Source organism: Syzygium oleosum, unplaced genomic scaffold (assembly GCF_021117445.2).
Source record: "Syzygium oleosum isolate NSW1041296 unplaced genomic scaffold, Sole_v2.1 Sole_v2.01, whole genome shotgun sequence".
NCBI classification, from domain to species: domain Eukaryota; kingdom Viridiplantae; phylum Streptophyta; class Magnoliopsida; order Myrtales; family Myrtaceae; genus Syzygium; species Syzygium oleosum.
This window is the reverse complement of record NW_026607485.1, coordinates 38,889,757-38,911,932: the sequence shown is the minus strand read 5'-3', so window position 1 is coordinate 38,911,932 and position 22,176 is coordinate 38,889,757. Positions and strand designations below refer to the sequence as shown.

The window sequence follows — 22,176 nt, the reverse complement described above, 5'->3', positions numbered from 1 at the left end:
TGGTCAACGACCCATTCACATTGCAAGCACAGAGTCTCCCAACACGGGGGCATTTTTGTCCAAACTGCTCACATTATCCAATAATACTTCTCCAATCACAAGTTGGGCCGGTCTTTTTCTTTTTTCCTTTTTTTTCTCTGTTCGCTTTTGTTTTTTTTCAAATTTTAATTGTGCCAAAAAGACTCAATTTCCCCTATAAATACCATCACTCCATAACCGTTTCAGCCTCACCACCACCACAACGCCACACAACAACAAGAACACCCGACCCTTCATCTTCTCTCTCTCTCTCTCTCTCACACACACACACAAAAAGCCCAAGAAAATGGCAGAACTCATCTTCAACACTTGTCTGAATTATCTGGTACTTGCCCTCAGCATCTTCATGTTGTTGTCCGAATTGCCATCACCGGCAAACGCAGCTTCAGTTCAGTACAACGTGGTCTCTCTCGGCGCGATAGCCGACGGCAAGACTGACTCCAGCAAGGCCTTCCTGAGCGCATGGGCGTCAGCATGCCGGTCGACAAGTGCTGCCACCGTCTACGTGCCACAGGGCCGGTTCTTGGTGCAGTCCGCCTCCTTCGAGGGGCCATGCAAGAACTCAGCCATCACTGTGGGCATCGATGGCACGCTAGTCGCACCTTCTGACTACAATGTGAACGGGAATGCAGGGAACTGGATCGTTCTCAGGCACGTGACAGGGGTGTCCGTGATTGGAGGGACCCTTGACGGACAAGGCACGAGCCTCTGGGCTTGCAAGCACTCCGGCAAGAGCTGCCCTACCGGCGCTACAGTACGTATAAATATGTTCATTTATACTCACTATACAACCACAAACAAACGCACATTTCTTCTTCATCTACATTTGCATATTCATCCTCGTAAATTGATTTGGAATTTTGGAGTTCATTTCGCACTGTTGACAACAGTTACCATAACAAGGTTTTTTCGTCCTTTCGCTCGAGAAGTTGAGTACTTGGGGGGTTTGGTTATTTGTTAAGTGTATATTACATGGCATAAATCATGTGAGGCTACACACCAGAGAAGTCACGGCTTATCCTCGAACATAATTTCTGAAATGCAATAATGTAAGAATAAACAAAAGCCTTTTCCTTATTATCATTTTCAACTTAATCATTTAATGTAACACTTGTTGTATACTTATGGGAAAGGGGGGAACTAATGGGGATTGGCATGAGTGCGAAGTAGAATGAACTTGTTGTGATTAATCTTTTTAAGTAGAGTGACTTGCTACTTATTAAAGATAATAACGCATGGAGTTTGGTTGTTCTCCTACGTTATAAAAAATAGAGCCCTTTGTAAGATACGTGAAAGTGGGTTTAGATTTCATCATGAGAAGTAACTAAGCCCTTTGTCGTTTCAGTTTCGCGTCGCTTTTTTGGGTCTGTTATGCTAATTTTATGCCCAATGGTCAACCGTCCGTATTCTTGTTTAAGAAACTCAAATGGGACCCAAACCTGAGCCACGTGATAACCAGTGCCTCCAATCATGGGAAACTTTCACCCTAATCAATGATGGGATTATGCATTTGTATAACGATTGAATATGCATCTGTGTAACACGGTGGTTGATTAGTGTTTGGTCATTTTGGTGTGTCTGGGTGCAGAACTTATTAATCAGCAACTCCCAAAACATTTTGGTGAGCGGACTGAGCTCCCTCAACAGCCAGATGTTCCACATCGTCATCAACGGTTGCCAGAACGTGAAGATGCAAGGCGTGAAGGTGTCGGCCTCTGGGACCAGCCCCAACACTGACGGCATACATGTCAGCGCCTCCACCGGCGTCACCATCCTCAACTCCAAGATCGGGACAGGCGACGACTGTGTCTCCATCGGCCCTGGCAGCAACAATCTCTGGATTGAAAACGTCGCTTGCGGACCCGGACATGGCATCAGGTATGTAATTGGTTATCTTATCATCATTACCCTATATGGATATATATCATATGTCCCGCCAAATTTGGTATTGTTCATTAGTTGACTTGGAGATTTATCTTTCAACGTGGTTGATTTTCAGCATTGGAAGCCTGGGCAAGGATCAACAAGAGGACGGTGTCCAAAACGTGACGGTTAAGACGGTCACGTTCACCAGCACACAAAATGGAGTGAGGATCAAGTCGTGGGCCAGGTCGAGCAGCAGCTTCGCTAGGAACATCCTCTTCCAGCATGCCATCATGAACAATGTCCAAAACCCGATCATCATCGATCAGAATTACTGCCCGGGAAACTCCGGTTGCCCTAATCAGGTAAAAGCTTCCTCTTTGCCAAATTACGCCAGTCAAGTGAAATTGAACAGCAGTTCATATTAAAAACATTACGGTGAACACTCAGATCTTCTTTTATTGATCAAGTTCTCATTTCTCTTTTAATAGGCTTCGGGTGTTAGAGTGAGCGACGTGACGTACCAAGACATCCACGGGACATCGGCAACCGAGGTGGCTGTGAAGTTTGACTGCAGCTCAAAGTACCCGTGCACCGGAATAAAGATGCAAGACGTGAAGCTGAGCTACCGGAACCAAGTGGCCACAGCATCTTGTGCCCATGCTGGTGGCACAGCTTCTGGCACGGAACAGCCCTCCAGTTGCTTGTAGTTTGTCCCCAAATTACAAAACCCAAAATAATGGGGTAACAAGGATACCATCACTAGTCTTAAATAGGGTTAATGAAGTCAGTGAGTGATACGTAATTAATTATGTGAGTCCTACTATTTGACTTGGGACCAGAAGAAATTATGTAGTAGGAAAGATTGTTCGGTGTATAAGACAAGTTGGGTGCTTGAGCCAGTGGCGTGTCCTAGCTCACATGACTATGGGCTGGACTAATGGAGCCTGGCCTTGCATCTTATTTTCAATTAATCGAATATTGAAAGTTATCTCTTTATGTCACTGGCGCCAAAATGAATTCGGCTTGCCAGAGTCGGGTTCTTAACCATTTTACACCAACCATAACAGCCGGATCAGCCGATTTTCATCGTAAGAATATTTCCTTCAGAAAGAAATAGCGACTTTTACTTTTGACTGTTTTCAAATATAACGACTGTATGTAATAAGAAACACCCAAAACCACTTAGGATATATAAACGGTGACACATAAATTAACATTTAAAATTAGAATAAGTAATACTTGTAGTTTAGTTATGAAATGTTCAAAATTTTGGCCAGAAAGTTAACATATAACTTTTTGCTTTCAAAAGATCAAAACAAACGGGTAGCACCTCAAGCAATTATTTACTTGGTTTCAAAGTTTATCATCAGAGGACAGTGACTCTTTGCCCACCCTTCATATGCAAACATTGCTCGTGCTACAAAATTAGTGCGCCATGAGGAAATCTTGTATCGTTCGTCAGACATTCTAAGACAAGGCATAGTTTATAACTTGATAATTAGCTGCTCTTAATGGACATGCTATTAGAGAGTTTATCTACTAATTAAAATTAATAAATAAATAAATACTAGATAGTTTATCTTGAACGCTCAAACTTTATTTATTTGTTTGGTGTTGTACATGTTCTCTTTCTATTTGTGCATTATTATAGGCAAAGTGTCGTTGGTGCAAGACTGTGATATTTAGTACTATGTTCCATTCATCTTATTCGATTTGATGCTGCCAAACTGTTTTACTCTAGAGATGATGAAAATGCTTACATTTCTATTTTCTGTTAACGGATACCCCATGCAAACCAATTTGAAGGTTTTTAGAAAATGTCACAAATAGTCGTGTAAGTTATCTACCTTTGATTTTTTAGAGTCAATACTTATTGAGTTCTTTGCATACATGGGGAGATTTCATTTTGTTAAAGAAGCATCTTGAACTCGAATAATTCGAGCCATGAGTTGATTGACAGATAAATCGCCGAAATGTCGAGCTATTTTTATATTAAAACTTCGTGAAAATGTATCCTACATGAGTAATTATGCTCTACCCGATGCTAAAATGAGTGAATTCATAACGAGAAAAGAAAGGAGCATCAAGGACCAGCTTGGGGAGGCATAAGTGAACCGACAGAGGCTGGACGCTCACTGTTTGGATTGAGGGCGGTCTGAACAGTGAGTATTTAGCCCAGTCTTGAGCCTAGAAGCATTCACTGAACGTGCCTTGATTACCCTAGAGCGAACTAACATTAACCGCTAACAAGATCACTAAACGTATGGATGCAAACATGTATCAAGATGACATGAACGAATGGATTGAAGCAACTCGAATTAAATAAAATTATGAACTAGTTACTCTATCAAGCATTCGTATAGGATGACCTAAAGTCAAGGTCACCATTTCAGTCACCTTGAAGTGAGCTCAGAATAGCCATGGATGACCTCTTGGCTTCCCAACCTCATTAAGAGGTTGTGGGCTCTCAACTATCCTGGATCGAGGAGGGATGGGAAAGGGACGGGAGATGACACTAAGAAGAGAGTGGCTTCATTGGATCATCGTAGGTAGCGATAGCGACGAGGGTAGTGGTAGTAACAGCGGCAGCCGGAGGCCAAGTTGGGGTGAACATTTGGATTAAGGATTTTAAGGGGAATAGGACATTAATAGTGTCATGACATTCATATGATATTCACTTTAGTGCAATAATTTTTCAAATGATCACTTAAGCAAAATACGTGGGTAATTTCCCTTACTTGAAAATCTTGCATGTTGTTGAGTTAATATTTGATAACCTAACTTGGCTTGCCGGAAAAATGATAATCATTAAAGATATTTTAGAATGATGTCGTTTGGTTCCATTTTGTTGACACCTATTTTTCAATTTTTGCCCAAAATTAATTATGCAAAATTTAGGAGTTAATTTATTAATTAATTCCTAAAACAAAAAATATATTTATCTAATTGCATTGCATATAGACATTAGGCACATTTGCATTAATAGGGCCTATTAAACCATTTTTTCTTAATTAACTTTCAAAAAAATATTAAAAAATTTTAAAAAAATCGGATCGGGCCGGGTCGACCCGGCCCTTTCTTTTTTTCCCCGCGAGGGCCCGGCCCACTTTCTTTTTTCTTCTACTCCCCTCCGCGTGAGCTGGGCCAGGCTCGGCCCAGCTTTTCCTTCTTTTCCTTCTTTTCCTTCTTTTCCTTCTTTCCCCCTCGACGCCAGTTTTCCTCCTTTGTTCGGCTCTGCATCTGGTCGTCGACCGACGGACGGCCGAGCGACCTCGATGTCCCTAACCGAGCAGGTAAGAGTGCAGGAGGGGGAGGGCATTGATGGCCAGTCCCATCCCTCCCCCCTTTTCCGGTCTCTCTCTCTCTCCTCTTCCCTTCTGTGGCCGCGGAAGTCAAGGAGTGCAGAGGCCGGATTTTTTCTTCCCCTGCACCGGCCTAGAACGGCCACCAAAGTCGTGGCGTAGAGCAGGTCGGCGCAGGGCCCATTAAGGCCATAACTTCGGGGCGGAGCAGGTGGCTTCCGTCGCCTATAAAGGCCGCAGAGAGTGGAGAGAGAAGGAGGTCTTTCTCAATCCGAAAATAGAGCATAGTGAGAGAGAGATACTGAGAGCAAAAGAAAGAGATTTGAGTGTTTGTAGGACCCAAAGAAGAAGCCAGACGACCGTCCCCGACGATCAGAATCGCCGGAAACCCCCTAGACGCACCGCCGACCGGTGAGTAGTCCCGGCCCTATTTCTACCCTGTTTTTGTGCACCTATCGGCCGGGATTCGCACCGGCCATTTCACGTGAATCCTGGCCCATACCAATGCTCCTCTCGGTCCATATTCGCAGTCGAGAATGAACCATGACCGCCGGATTTGACCAGAGCCCTGAGAGAGGTCGGAAACCCCCGCTTTTAACTGCGCACGTCGGATGTTCGATAAAATGCCTCAAAGAAGCTGTTTTTGTTTATGGTCGCCGGCCGGTGAACAAGCAATCGGACGGCGGGCCCAGTCGTCGGAGAAGGTAGGTTGAGGTTTATAAGGAGGAGACCCAGGCCACAGGTGGCCTGGGTCGTCCGGCGAGACCGCCGGATCTCGCCGGTCGAGGCTTCTACGTGTCCAGACATGCGGGAGCCGTCCCCGAACCGGTCTGCAAGTCAAATAGGGCCAGTTCGACCAAGTCGAACCGGCCCTATTTCGTCTTTATCATCGGACCGAGCCCCGACCAGGCCCGATCCGATCCATACCCGGGTCAATGATCCGGGTTGACTCCCCAACTCGGGTCGGATCTAAAAATTCAACCCGGGTCAATGCGATGGATCGGGTCCGTTGACCCGGGTCGGTTCTGACCGACCCAGATCCGCGACCCGACCCGATTTTAATATCATATTATTATTTTATTAAAAAAAACTCGAAATTTTTTTCTTTTAAAATTAGGATATAATTTAGATATAAATATTGTCCAATATTTTTCTAAATTATGTGGCATATCTACATGTTTTAAATTTTTGTTGTATTATTATTATACATGTTGTTTTTAATTAAAATATAATTGCATAAATTATTATGTTTTGAATGTTGTCACCTTAGTTAGGGTGTCACGCCCCGTACCCCACGAGGTGCGAGCATCCCACCTCCGGTCGTTTGTCATGCAACGCTCCCACGATGCGTCGCCGACCCAACACCCAATAGAAATAAGGCACATGCGGAAACAACGTATATAAATATATATATACACCCGTACAAAAACAACACACGTGAGACCAAGGTAGAACAGCCATCAAACAAGAATATACACTTGTACTATTATAGTAAAAACCATTTTTACACTATCCTTTTGAACAACTCCAAAAACCTACAGCAGTCAACTGCCACTATATCAAAAAGGGTAAGTGGCACTGGTGGTTAGGCTAACTAGGGTATGAACGCCATTCAAAAGAGACGGTCTTTGCTTCCCAGGGTACCGGCCTGTTCTAGGGCTCCCAGTCAGGGTCTGAGGACTCCGATGAATCGCCCGATGGTTCCTCTGAAGACTCCTCCGAATCCATGGCCTGTGCTCACTCATCCTCGGCTGTGATCCTCTCGTCCTCCGAATCTAGCTCTAACTCTAGGTCCAGATAAAGACCTAACTCGTTATCTTCCTCAGCTCCTATCTCCATATCGGACCCTACCTTGGCGACCTCTCCAATTTCTTCCTCATCATCTATGTCCATGTCTTCGAGTTCCTCTTCCTCGTCATCGAGCTGATCAGGATCTTCGGTGATTACTTAAGGCTCCCCATGCATGGGCTCATCCACGCCGTCTACGTCATACACATCCAGAGGATTGACTATCTCACCATCAACCATTCGTGGAATCATCAATCCATCTTGGTCGACTGGCACATCAAAAGTCCTAAGGGGTTGCCCTAGGTTTTCGTCTGCATCTCGTAAGCACCATGCCACGTACTCCTGGGTCTGATGAAAGTACTCTCTCACATTTATGAACACCACGGACCGGTATCTTACGTATGATTCCCCATTTGCTGCGGGGTAGGTACTAATATACTGGTGTATCTGTACAGGTATTCCAAAAAGCGGCGGGTTCGGCATCTTTACGGCTGGGGGTCTGAAAAGTTTCGGTTTATACAACCGTGAGACGAATCTCAATGAGTTCAACCCCTAAACCTAGGCTAGGCTAGCATGCAATCTCCTGACCGGAAACAAATATTTGAAATCATAATGCAACAACAATCAAATAATTCTGACCCTGCAGGTTAGGCAGTTCAATATATAATAATCACGGCACGTACGTGGCACACATTATCACACGTATGCCAATCACATGCTCATGCACCGAGTCTCACATACTCGCATGCCAGTCCATGCATGTTCATGCATGCAAATGTCGTCGACATGTCACGTGCATTTCCCGGCCCACTGGCCCACACTGGCAATCGCCCAATTTATTATTTATTACGACTCGAGTCAACAACATTCACGGCCCGGTGCGTCTAGCCTGCTTAAAAGTGCATGAGGCGCAGCAACCGATCTGGCCCAGTGTCTCCAGCTTGCTTCAAAGTGCATGAGGCGCAACACTGATCTCCTTACGAACCAGAGCCTGCTTCAAAGTACATGAGGATGGTCGTCTTCCGGACGTACCGGGCATCGTCCTGCTTCAAAGTGCATGAGGACGGTATCGATCCGAAGGTCACGACCCGAAGGTCTTTAGGTGATCACACAACTCATTATTATCCGAACCCAGCGTATGACGCTTCTGGGTATTTTAGGTGATCACACACTCATGGCAGGCACGCATTCTCGCACAATTTCCCCACATGCCTCACACTAGGCATACATAATGCGTGTCTATGTTATGCAATGCAATGCACCATGAGCACCAATGAAATTCAAACACTCAATATCACAACACGTGCTCAATTGGCCCAATTAATACCGTGTGACCCAATGTGCGATTCACAATTCAATAATTAATTGGAAGCCAAACAGTGGTCAGTCGCACTCCACAAAAATCAGCCACCTAACATGCGACATAGCATTACTCAATCAATCACAATTAAGCACGAATTACATACAATCAATCAACCCGGACATACCCGGCAATTCCACCAATGGGCTCCTAAATTGGCCAATCAATCCAATTACTCTCCCCAATAAATTCTCATTGATCCACTACATTTTTCCCGATAATAATTCTTACCAATCGGTACACTAATTCCTCTCAGTATGTACTAGTATTCCTAAACCAATCCAGAAAAATGCACTATCAGTCCTAATCCGGATTTAGGAATTTTACTCACTTAATCCAAGGTCACGACGACGAGGAACGGCGGCCGATCACTGGTGAACAGTGGAACCGGCGGCGGCGTTCCCGGCGACGACGTACTGACGGCGACCGGCGGTATACGAACACGGCATACGGACGGGCGACGATACGGACACCCCCGTACGGACACTGTACGGACGGCGGGGGACAGTGGCCGGCGAGGTGGCGGTGGCCGGCGCGACGGCCGTACGGACGGCGGACCGTACGGATGCTACAATACCGACCATACGGAACACTGTACGGACAGGTACGGTCGGCGTCGTACAGTGTGGCTGGACAGCTGGGTGGCGACGGAACGGCGATTCGTACTCCGGCGCTGCGGCGGCAAGGCTCCGACGCGCGACGGTGATGCTCTGGGAGAGAAAAAGGGAGAGAAAGAGAGAGAGGGAGAGAGAGAAAGGGGTCGAACAGAGGCGAGGCTGAGGCTAGGGAGTGAGGTGGTCGACGGCGGGGCACAGTGGCCGGCGGCTTGCTTCGACAAGGCCTAGCCGAGAGAGAATATGAGAGAAAGAGAGTGATCGGGAAGAGAGAGAGAGGTCTGGCCGAGAGTGAGGGTGAGGAGAGAGAGAAACAGATTTAATTTGGTCAAAAATTTTAGGGTCTAGGGTGCCAAGTGTCACAAATCTAGCCCAAAATGACCATTTTGCCCCTCATCCAATGGCCACCATTAAGTCCTATCCAATAATTCAAGGGCATTTTGGTCCTTTGCTACAATAATTAGGATAAGTCCAATTTTAATTAATTTCCTTAATTATCCCCCAAAATTCGAAACCAAAAATAGCCTAGGGGCAAAACCGTCATTTTTCCGGTCCCGAGGCGAAATTCCATTTTTTGCCCGTACCAACCCTCCATGTGCGTGGCCAACATAATGTGGTGTCGGAATCGCGAAAACAGCCCTTTAAGCCTTCGAAAATCGACTGCAAAGTTTCGGGAATAAAATAATATTATTTTTTCAATTTCTGTCGAAATTTCAATTTTTGGCCATAACAACTCCTGGTATGCATGGCCACCCTAAAATGGCGTCGGCCTTGAAAAATAACCTCATTTGGTCTCTAAAAGCAACGCTGGCGTCCCGAGGGGCAAAATCGTAATTTTTCACCCCCGGACCAATTTTCCAATTTTTACTCGTACTAACTCCAAAAGTGTGTGGCCAGCATAATATGACGTCAGATTCCCAAAAATAGTCTCTTAAGCCTTCAAAAATCGGCATCGAAATCCGGGCCCAATTCCGTGAACAAAACTCGCTAAACTTTCAATTTCAGGGTTTCTCACTAACGGGCTGCTGTTTAGAGGTTATGCGTATCGATCAAGGGTTATTCGAGTCGTGACGGTTCTGATCATTGAGAGAATGAGAAATTATCACTAGTTCCAGAAGTTACGATCGTTCGGTTCACGTTCAGGACTGGTGGGCCATGTGTACTTTCGGTCTTGCAGAATCACCTGCGTCCCTATTGTACATCGTAGTTCTTAGCCAAACCCAATCCATTACCCTTTCCTACGATCGGCCCACGTTGGCTCAAAATATTCCCTCAGCGTCTCTCGTGATCGGTGTCCGTTTCACGATAGGGTCCCCGGTCCACGTACCATTTTCTAGTTAACCATACCCCATTGGTTAGTATCCCGAGAGTGATCAGCTCCGGGTGAGACTTACTAAAATGAAATGCGAATTAATATCAGTTTTATTGATCCCGGAATTACATCGAAATTCGGGCTGTTACAATTCTTCCCCCTTACAAAAATTTTGTCCTCGAAATTTGTAGTCTACACTTACTCCTCAAACAAGTAGGGGTGTTGACGTCGCATGGCCTCTTCGCTCTCCCAAGTGGCGCCTTCCGTCCCATGGTATTCCCAGACAACTTTGACCATTGGGATCGTCTTGTTCCTCAACACACGATCTTTTCGGTCCTCGATCCTAACTGGCCTTTCCACGTACGACACCCTGTCGTCCACATCAATCTGTTCGTACCTTAGGACGTGAGTCGGATCTGGTTCGTACTTTCTTAACATCGACACGTGAAAAACATTATGCACTTGGAATAGGTTAGGCGGTAAGGCAAGTCGGTAAGCCATATCACTAATTTTCTCCAATATCTCGAATGGTCCGACATACCTGGGACTGAGTTTCCCTTTCTTGCCGAATCGGGATAATCCCTTCATTGGCGACACCCTGAGAAACACATGATCTCCCACTTGAAATTCCAAGGGTCGTCATCTTCTGTCGGCATAATTCTTTTGGCGACTCTGCACTGTCTTCAGTATGTCCCGAATGATTTCTACAGCTTCAACTGACTGCTGTACTAACTCGAGGCCTGTGATACTTCGCTCACCTACTTCGTCCCAGCACAGGGGCGTCCTACACGCCCTACCATATAACGCTTCGAACGGTGCCATTTGGATACTCTGCTGATAGTTATTATTATAGGAAAATTCTACCAAATGCAGCTGTTCTTCCCATTTGCCTTGAAAGTCCAACACACAGGCTCTCAGCATGTCCTCTAGGATCTGAATCGTTCTTTCCGACTGGCCATCAGTCTGAGGATGATAGGCCGTACTGAACTGCAACTTGGTGCCTAAGGCCTCTTGCAGACTTTTCCAAAAATTAGCTGTAAGCCTCGGGTCTCGATCACATGTGATCGTCACTGGCACTCCATGCAGACGTACTATTTGCCTCACATACAATTCTGCGTACAGTTCCAGGTCAAAGTCCTTTCGCACCGCCAGAAAGTGCGCTAACTTGGTTAAACGATCCACTATGACCCATATTGAATCATGTCCTCTCTGGCTTCGCGGCAGTCCCGATACGAAATCCATCGTAATGTGCTCCCATTTCCACTCAGAAATTTCTAACGGTCTCAATAAGCCACCTGGCTTGCAGTGCTGTGCCTTCACCTGTTGGCACGTCAAACACTTGGCCACATGCTTGGCCACATCCGTCTTCATTCCATTCCACCAATAATGTTGCCGCAAATTCTAATACATTTTCGTGCTGCCTGGATGGATACTATAATTGCTCCTGTGAGCTTCTGATAAAATTTCTTCCTTGAGCTCTGCGTCATCAAGCACACACATTCTTCCTCGGAACTTTAAAATTCCATTCTCACTTACTTGAAAATCTGGCTTTCTTTTAGTAGCGTCTAATCCAACGATCTTTTGGATTTCCTGGTCGATAGATTGAAGCTCCTTGATTCTAGTTTGAATCTCCGGCTCAATTCGTAATGCGGCTAGCAGACTGGACATTTGGCTTACTTCGAACTTGAACTCTGAATCTCTGAGCCTTTCCAATAATGTCCACTCCTTGACCATTAGGTGTGCCATACTAGACTTGCGACTTAAGGCGTCAGCGACTCGATTCGCCTTACCCGGGTGATACAAAATGTCGCAATCATAGTCCTTTAAAAGCTCCATCCATCGGCGCTGCCTCATATTCAACTCTTTCTGCGAAAATAGGTACTTGACGCTTTGATGGTCGGTATAAATCTGGAATTTCTCCCCGCACAAATAGTGTCTCCAGATTTTGAGGGCGAAAACGATTGCAGCTAATTCCAAATCATGCGTCGGATAATTCATCTCATGGGGCCTCAACTGACACGACGCATACGCTACCACTTTTCCATGCTGCATCAGGACACAGCCAAGTCCTCTTAGTGATGCATCACTATAGACTTCAAATCCTCCTGGTCCAGACGGAATGGTCAACAGGGGAGCTGTTGTTAACCTGTGCTTCAGCTCTTGGAAGCCTCTCTCACATTTATCATCCCATACGAACTTAGATTCCTTTTTCAACAATCGCGTCAATGGCATGGCTATCGACGAGAATCCTTCTATAAAACATCGATAATAGCCAGCCAATCCCAAGAAGCTTCGAATTTCTGTTACTGAGGTCGGCCTAGGCCACTTTATTACTGCTTCAATCTTAGCTGGGTCAACAGATATCCCATCTCCGGAAACTATGTGTCCAAGAAACGCCACTCTGTTTAACCAAAACTCGCATTTACTGAACTTGGCGAACAGCTTGTGTTCTCTTAAGGTCCATAGCACTTCTGCCAAGTGTACTTCATGCTCTTCAAGGCTCTTAGAGTACACTAGAATATCATCAATGAAGACTATCACAAACTGGTCCAGGAATTCTTTGAACACCTGATTCATTAAATCCATGAAAGCAACTGGGGCGTTCGTTAGTCCAAAGGGCATAACTGAAAACTCATATTGCCCGTATCTGGTCCTAAAAGCAGTCTTAGGAATATCCTCGTTCCTGATCCTCAGCTGATGATACCCGGTCCTCAAATCTATCTTGGAAAATACTGAGGCTCCTTGCAGCTGATCGAACAAATCATTAATCCTCGGTAGCGGATACTTGTTCTTCACTGTCACTTGATTCAACTACCGGTAATCTATGCACAACCTCAAAGTTCCATCTTTCTTTCTTACAAATAGGACTGGCACTCCCCATGGAGAAGCACTAGGGCGAATGAAACTCTTGTCCAACAATTCCTGAATTTGCACCTTCAACTCCTTCAATTCCAATAGGGACATCCTATATGGTGCCTTTGAAATCGGTTCTGTCCCAGGGGCCAATTCGATCACGAACTCCACCTCTCACTCAGGTGGCAAACTCGGCAATTCCTGAGGAAACACCTCGGGAAAATTGCATACTACGGGTATCTCCTCCAACTTAGGTTACGCCTTTGTCGGATCCACAACATTTACCAGATATCCTTCACATCCATCATCCAACAACTTGCTCACCTCAAGCGAGGAAATCCAAGGGATCGAGGTTCCTCCTCGATTTCCCTGAAATACAAAACTAGGACATCCATCCGGATTAAATTGGATCGTCCTATCGCTACAATCCAATACAGCTTTCGGTCGGACTAACCAGTCCATTCCAATAATCACATCAAAATCGAACATGGCCAATACTGCCAAGTCGATACTATCTTCTCTATCCCCAATCACAATTTTACAGTTGGGACATCCAAAAGAGACTAGCATTTTATCATTCACAGGCGTCGACACGCAAAGCACATTCTCAAGCAACACTGGTTCTATACCAACCAACTTAACAAACTGCTCGGAAATAAAGGAATGGGTCGCCCCCGGATCAAATAATGCATAAGCGGCATGATCACATAAGGAAATCGTACCTGTGATCACGCCCGGCGCATTCTCAGCTTCCTTACGCGCCATGGCATAGACCCGTCCTTAAGCTGGCGGTCGCCCTTGATTAGCCGGTGAGGGAAGTCTGGCTTGATTTCCAATGCGCGATGGCGGTAATCTGGGTGGTCCTGAGGGCTGCAACTGCGAGCAACTGCGAATCTGATGCTCCATACTCCCGCACTTAAAACATGCCCCATATCTACTCAGTTGGGGGCTCGGTTTCCCAAGATTCCGCCTGGCCGGTGGGACAAACCGCCTATTCCCAGTCATAGGTCTCTTTCCCAAACGGCGATTATCTCTGTTTTGGGCAAACCGCGATCTCGAAGCGGCTGCCCTTTCCTGCTGATCCCGCTCCATAATCTGAGCCCGCCTATGCATTTCCCCATAATCCTTGATATCGTGAGACAAAACCAAGCTCCGAAGATCCGGATTCAGTCCATCCCGGAATCTCCGAGCTCTATCCCGCAGATTTTCTACCATGGTCGGTGCAAACTTTGCCAGTCTTGCAAATTCGGCTTCATATTGATCGACAGTCATCTGGCCCTGACGCAATCGCATAAATTCCATCAATTTCTTTTCCTGGGCATTTTCTGAAAAATACTTCTCATAAAAATTCTCCACAAATACCGCCCAAGTCGGGGCCATTCCTTCAGGAAACACTCTGCCCTCCGTGGCATTCCACCAATCATTTGCACCGTCCTGCAGTTGATAAACCGCCAAGGTTACCTTTTCCTCATCGGTGCACTCCAAAACCTTGAAGGTTTTCTCCAATTCTTCCACCCATCTTGGCGCAGTCTCGGGGTCACCGCGACCATGAAATTTAGGCGGCTTCAGCTTTATAAATTGCTCCACTAAATGAGGCATCTGCCTAATCCCTGTTGGTTGAGCCTGCCCTGGATTGGCCTGATTTCCTCCATCACCAGCATTCGGGGCGGCCTCAACTGCCTGAGCATAAGTTGCGGCCCTTTCCTGAGCCTGCAATCCCATAATATGCCCAATTTCCCACAAAGTGTTCATCACTTCATCAAATCTTGGGTCTCTAGCCTCACGGGCTCCCTCGCTAACCTGGGCTTGGGGCTCCTTTCCCCTTCTCCTGCTTGGAGTTTAAATAATGTCCTCTAGTCGGCGGTCTCGGGTCTCTTGGCCTTCTGAACTAGGCTGGCCCTGGGGTTCCTTACCCTTTCTTCTACTCATCCTCACAACTCAGCTATTCCACTACCTGCTATAATTCCATTAAGGAATTAAAGACTTAAACCAATCTATCACAGTCTAAGCCCTAGGCAGGTATCAAAATGACAATCAGACAATCAGCATGCGGCCTAATAAGAGCCAATCAACACATCACCCAAGGAGTTCGCGTACTCACCTCAGGTCCTGCCGCACTTGCACTTTACGGGTCATACCAGTAAGCACTCAATCAAACACAACTGTCAGGAGATGCATGTAGCACACACGGTCACCCTACTGGCTACCCATGGTCTCATCGTCTCTTATCACTCCAGGCTTCGACCAGATTGGACCGAGCTGACCTTGCTCTGATACTAATTCAAACGGGGTTGTCACGCCTCGTACCCCACGAGGTGCGAGCATCCCACCTCCGGTCGTTTGTCATGCCACGTTCCTAGGATGCGTCGCCGACCCAACACCCAATCAGAAATAAGGCACATGCGGAAACAACGTATATAAATATATATATAAATATACACCCGTACAAAAACAACACACGTGAGACCAAGGTAGAACAGCCATCAAACAAGAATATACACTTGTACTATTATAGTACAAACCCTTTTACACTATCCTTTTGAACAACTCCAAAACCTACAAGAGTAACCGCCACTATATCAAAAAGGGTAAGTGGCACTGGGTGGTTAGGCTAACTAGGGTATGAACGCCATTCAAAAGAGACGGTCTTCGCTTCCCAGGGTACCGGCCTGTTCTAGGGCTCCCAGTCAGGGTCTGAGGACTCCGATGAATCGCCCGATGGTTCCTCTGAAGACTCCTCCGACTCCATGGCCTGTGCTCGCTCATCCTCGGCTGCGATCCTCTCGTCCTCCGAATCTAGCTCTAACTCTGGGCCCAGATAAAGACCTAACTCGTCATCTTCCTCAGCTCCTATCTCCATATCGGACCCTACCTCGGCGACCTCTCCAATTTCTTCCTCATCATCTATGTCCATGTCTTCAAGTTCCTCTTCCTCGTCATCGAGCTGATCAGGATCTTCGACGATTACTTGAGGCTCCCCATGCATGGGCTCATCCACGCCGTCTACGTCATACACATCCAGAGGATTGACTATCTCACCATCAACCATTCGTGGAATCATCAATCCATCTTGGTCGACCGGCACATCAAAAGTCCTAAGGGGTTGCCCTAGGTTTTCGTCTGCATCTCGTAAGCACCATGCCACGTACTCCTGGGTCTGATGAAAGTACTCTCCCACGTTTATGAACACCACGGACCGGTATCTTACGTATGATTCCCCATTTGCTGCGGGGTAGTTACTAGTATACTGGTGTATCTATACAGGTATTCCAAAAAGCGGCGGGTTCGGCATCTTTACGGTTGGGGGTCTGAAAAGTTTCGGTTTACACAACTGTGAGACGAATCTCAATGAGTTCAACCCCTAAACCTAGGCTAGGCTAGCATGCAATCTCCTGACCGGAAACAAATATTTGAAATCATAATGCAACAACAATCAAATAATTCTGACCCTGCAGGTTAGGCAGTTCAATATATAATAATCACGGCACGTACGAGGCACACATTATCACACGTATGCCAATCACATGCTCATGCACCGAGTCTCACATGCTCGCATGCCAGTCCATGCATGTTCATGCATGCAAATATCGTCGACATGTCACGTGCATTTCCCGGCCCACTGGCCCACATTGGCAATCGCCCAATTTATTATTTATTACGACTCGAGTCAACAACATTCACGGCCCGGTGCGTCTAGCCTGCTTCAAAGTGCATGAGACGCAGCAACCGATCTGGCCCAGTGTCTCTAGCCTGCTTCAAAGTGCATGAGGCGCAACACTGATCTCCTTACGAATCAGAGCCTGCTTCAAAGTGCATGAGGCGCAACACTGATCTCCTTACGAATCAGAGCCTGCTTCAAAGTGCATGAGGATGGTCGTCTTCCGGACGTATCGGGCATCGTCCTGCTTCAAAGTGCATGAGGACGGTATCGATCCGAAGATCACGACCCGAAGGTCTTTAGGTGATCACACAACTCATTATTATCCGAACCCAGCGTATGACGCTTCTGGGTATTTTAGGTGATCACACACTCATGGCAGGCACGCATTCTCGCACAATTTCCCCACATGCCTCACACTAGGCATACATAATGCGTGTCCATGTTATGCAATGCAATGCACCATGAGCACCAATGAAATTCAAACACTCAATATCACAACGCGTGCTCAATTGGCCCAATTAATACCGTGTGGCCCAATGTGCGATTCACAATTTAATAATTAATTGCAAGCCAAACAGTGGCCAGTCGCACTCCACAAAAATCAGCCACCTAACATGCGACATAACAGTACTCAATCAATCACAATTAAGCACGAATTACATACAATCAATCAACCCGGACATACCCGGCAATTCCACCAATGGGCTCCTAAATTGGCCAATCAATCCAATTACTCTCCCCAATAAATTCTCATTGATCCACTACATTTTTCCCGATAATAATTCTTACCAATCGGTACACTAATTCCTCTCAGCATGTACTAGTATTCCTAAACCAGTCCAGAAAAATGCACTATCAGTCCTAATCCGGGTTTAGGAATTTTACTCACTTAATCCAAGGTCACGACGACGAGGAACGGCGGCCGATCACTGGTGAACAGTGGAACCGGCGGCGGAGTTCCCGGCGACGGCGTACGGACGGCGGCCGGCGGTGTATGGACACGGCATACGGACGGGCGACGGTACGGACCTGTACGGACACCCCCCGTACGGACACTGTACGGACGGCGGGGGGACAGTGGCCGGCGAGGTGGCGGTGGCCGGCGCGACGGCCGTACGGACGGCGGACCGTACGGATGCTACAGTACCGATCGTACGGACAATGTACGGACGGGTGCGGTCAGCGTCGTACAGCGTGGCTGGACGGCTTGGTGGCGACAGAACGGCGATCCGTGCTCCGGCGCGGCGGCGGTGATGCTCCGGGAGAGAAAAGGGAGAGAAAGAGAGAGAGGGAGAGAGAGAAAGGGGTCGGACAGAGGCGAGGCTGAGGCTAGGGACTGAGGTGGTCGACGGCGGCGGCACTCCGGTGGTCGGTGGCTTGCTCCGGCAAGGCCTAGCCGAGAGAGAAGATGAGAGAAAGAGAGTGATCGGGAAGAGAGAGAGAGAGGTCTGACCGAGAGTAAGGGTGAGGAGAGAGAGAAACAGATTTAATTTGGTCAAATTTTAGGGTCTAGGGTGCCAATTGTCACAAATCTAGCCCAAAATGACCATTTTGCCCCTCATCCAATGGCCACCATTAAATCCTATCCAATAATTCAAGGGCATTTTGATCCTTTGCTGCAATAATTAGGATAAGTCCAATTTTAATTAATTTCCTTAATTATCCCCAAAAATTCGGAGCCAAAAATAGCCCGGGGGCAAAACCGTTATTTTTCCGGTCCCTGGGCGAAGTTCCATTTTTCGCCCGTACCAACCCTCCATGTGCGTGGCCAACATAATGTGTTGTCGGAATCGCGAATACAGCCCTTTAAGCCTTCGAAAATCGACTGCAAAGTTTCAGGTATAAAATAATATTATTTTTTCAATTTCTGTCGAAATTCCAATTTTTGGCCATAACGACTCTTGGTATGCGTGGCCACCCTAAAATGGCGTCGGCCTCGAAAAATAACCTCATTTGGTCTCTAAAAGCAACGCTGGCGTTCCGAGGGGCAAAATCGTAATTTTTCACCCTCGGACCGAATTTTCAATTTTTACTCGTACTAACTCCAAATGTGTGTGGCCAGCATAATATGACGTCAGATTCCCAAAAATAGTCTCTTAAGCCTTCGAAAATCGGCATCGAAATCCGGGCCCAATTCCGTGAACAAAACTCGCTAAACTTTCAATTTCATGGTCTCTCACTAACGGGCGGCTGTTTAGAGGTTATGCGTATCGACCAAGGGTTATCCGAGTCGTGACGGTTCTGATCATTGAGAGAATGAGAAATTGTCACTAATTCCAGAGGTCACGATCGTTCGGTTCACATTCAGGACTGGTGGGCCACGTGTACTTTCGGTCTTGCAGAATCACCTGCGTCCCTATTATACATCGTAGGCCTTAGCCAAACCCAATCCATTACCCTTTCCTACGATCGGCCCACGTTGGCTCAAAATATTCCCTCAGCGTCTCTCGTGATCGGTGTCCATTTCACGATAGGGTCCCCGGTCCACGTACCATTTTCTAGTTAGCCATACCCCATTGGTTAGTATACCGGGAGTCATCAGCTCCGGGCGAGATTTACTAAAATGAAATGCGAATTAATATCAGTTTTATTGATCTCGGAATTACATCGAAATTCGGGCTGTTACATAGGGTTAGAAGCCTAGATTGCATATCTATGTTGACTGCTAATCACTAATGATTGTGCACTCACTTGATCACCTCGCATGTTAGGGGAAAAGTCCTAAAATCAATCCAAATTGCTTGATAAATATTTTCTAAAATGAATAGGATAAAAAAGGTACCGAAAGGGCATTAGTTATTCAACTAGTGTAACCAAGTCTCCGAACTCATTTAATCTCTGATTTGCAGAAGTAAGCAATTCTCCCATTGTCTTGCTTGGGTGTCTAATCGACCCACCATAAACCGATTAGTGGCGACTCCTAAATAAAAATCACTTGCAGGTTAAAAACCTAAACCCTAAGTCGGGATATGGTATGGGCTTGGGAGAGCCCGAGTTAAGTCCCAAACTTAGACTTAGCGCGTACCAAGTGAGACCCTCGTTTTTGAAAATAAACCAGAGGTCAGTCGCGACAGATTGGCGACTCCGCTGGGGACTTGCATTTTTTTTTGAAAAAAAAGTGGACTTAGGCCTGAAATTTTGTCCCGTTCAAAAACATTTTTGTTTGGCAGCGAGGATTCCAGATATGACCCTAACATTAGGGTGTTAAATGTTCTTGTTGGTTTCAAATCATGATTGTTTATAAATTGTTGTGCATACTTTAATGATTTAGCACTACACTGTTGCACACACAACCATACCGCCGAACCTGCGCCGCAATAGGACATTTTAAGATGGTTTTAAGAAAGATACGACCTCAAACATGAGACTGCGATGTAAAAGTTGCCTTTCTTTTTCTCAAAATTTCTTTCTAAAAAATCGTAATGTGTCTATCTTTAGCCGCTATTCGTGTGACTATAAGAAATTCCTTTCGATTTGGCTGAGCTTAAAAGGACTCGACACCAATGCGAGATTGCGACGGTCAAGCACCCTTTTAATTTCACTTTGTTGAACCAGTCTAGATAGAAATCGAACATCACTCCTTATGTGCATGTCTTTGTGATTGTCATGATTCAAGGTAAGGTATATATTCTATCCCTTCTTATTTCATTATACAGCCTACTTATTCATTTGATTCGTGACTGTTAGGTTAACCGTTGATTGCATTCTATATACGATAGGAAGAGCTAATGTCCAATTCGTCCCAACCCCCAAGAGAAAGCTCCTGGCATGGTGGGATCGGCTTGATTAGAATGGCCAACAGTATGTCAAAGCAAGAATTAATCGCCTACTTCTACTACCCAAGATCAATGTCCATTCTGGCATGATGCAGGCACTGGCACATTTCTGGTGCCCTCAGACATCCACCTTCGTGTTTTGTAAGTTTGAAATGACCCCAACTCTGGAAGAATATAGTGTTGCCATTGGAATGCCTTTGGGATCTGAATTCATTAAACCACTTTTGGGCATTTCCCCTATACCCGAATTATCCCAGTTTTTGCGAGTCGAGATCAATGCGGTGAAAAGGGTCGTTAAAGCTTACTGTAATGCATGCCCCCTATTTTTCTTAAATGAATGCTTTGAAAATCAACCCATGAGTCAGAAATCTAAGATCTTTCTCCTTGCTTTCATCGGGTTTGTTATTTTCCGTCACCGTAAAAATTCTATAAACCCCTCAATTGCGTATGTTGCCAAACAAATTTGCACTGGCATGGGTTATGTTAATTCAGTTTTGGCAGAAATATTTTTGTCCCTTAACCGTTTTAAATAAAATGAGGGGAAGATCATGCGGGCCGCCCCATAGATTTTGCAAATTTGGTTTTTGTTCCACTTAAGAGGATTCGGGCACCTCATGTAACTTTTTGAAATTGATGACCTTATGCACCCAATACAAAAATTTGAGGTCTTAAAAAGCAATTCTCCTGATAAGGATTACTCTTGCTGGATAAACTTTTTGAAAAATCCTGATCCTAATGCATTCTTATGGCACGCTAAATGGTTCCACGAAGGCGAGGCTCGTTATGCTCACAAGTTTCACAACCCTATTCCACTGCTCGGCTTATCTGGTGCCACTTCTTACTACCCCTACCGGGTAGCCCGCCAGTACAGGGTCCTTCAGGAGATCCCGCCGCCTCTCAAGACGAACCTATTTCGAGTCCGATTCACTCGCTCAAACTATAACTACATCAGCGAAATTCATGCCATCCAAAATGCATGGATCGAGTGTGAGCCTGAGAATATCATTGTACTCAGGAGACTGAAGGGGCAAGAAAGGGTTCACCATGCCTCTCTGTTCTACATTCTCCATCATCAAATCCCAATAGCTCTACAGCCAAAGGTCCCAGATGTGGCTGATAAGCTCAATCACTAAGCACGGATCGATCATCTTGAAAGGGCTATGGGGACGAGGGATACGCTTAGCACGGAACTTGTCCGTGAAAATAAGCGACTCCGAGAGACTGTGGCTTCCCCATCGTATATAGAATGAGTGTCCGGGAAAGACACCTTTTTTGTTAAAAGCCCCTGTCTTTTATAAATTCCTAGTATTTATATTTAGGAGTTTATGTCTTATAGCTTTAAATGTTTAGGGTTTATATTGATGTAAATATATGTCGGACCACTTTTGATATATAAATAAAAGAAATTGTGCTCTAATGACACCACCATGGCCTTAGCCTAGTGGTATCCGGAGAATGAACGGTCCGAGTCGACCTGGGTTCGAACCCTAGGATCACCATTGTAATGAAAATATAAATAAAAACCTTTTTGCGTCTTTTTTTCTTTTTGCAAATAAAGAAAATACGTGATAAATTCATACAATACTAGACTAAGTCATGAAATGA

The 22,176-nt window shown here is 45.8% G+C and overlaps 3 protein-coding genes across 3 annotated transcripts; 1 reads left to right on the top strand and 2 right to left on the bottom strand.

The window, feature by feature from the left end:
- Positions 1 to 244: 244 nt before the first annotated feature.
- On the top strand, positions 245 to 2,901 carry LOC115682844 (polygalacturonase-like). Its single transcript, XM_030607207.2, has 4 exons — positions 245 to 793; positions 1,628 to 1,917; positions 2,039 to 2,267; positions 2,394 to 2,901. Exons 1-4 carry the CDS (start codon positions 326 to 328, stop codon positions 2,610 to 2,612), a joined length of 1,206 nt encoding a protein of 401 aa, XP_030463067.1. The 5' UTR covers positions 245 to 325; the 3' UTR covers positions 2,613 to 2,901.
- Positions 2,902 to 13,914: 11,013 nt separating this feature from the next.
- LOC115666072 (uncharacterized) lies at positions 13,915 to 14,886 on the bottom strand. Its single transcript, XM_030587863.1, has 2 exons — positions 14,497 to 14,886; positions 13,915 to 14,412 (listed from the first exon to the last, which is right to left on the bottom strand). Exons 1-2 carry the CDS (start codon positions 14,884 to 14,886, stop codon positions 13,915 to 13,917), a joined length of 888 nt encoding a protein of 295 aa, XP_030443723.1.
- A 922-nt stretch (positions 14,887 to 15,808) lies between these two features.
- On the bottom strand, positions 15,809 to 16,183 carry LOC115666071 (uncharacterized). Its single transcript, XM_030587862.1, has one exon. It carries the CDS (start codon positions 16,181 to 16,183, stop codon positions 15,809 to 15,811), a length of 375 nt encoding a protein of 124 aa, XP_030443722.1.
- Between the last annotated feature and the right edge of the window lie 5,993 nt (positions 16,184 to 22,176).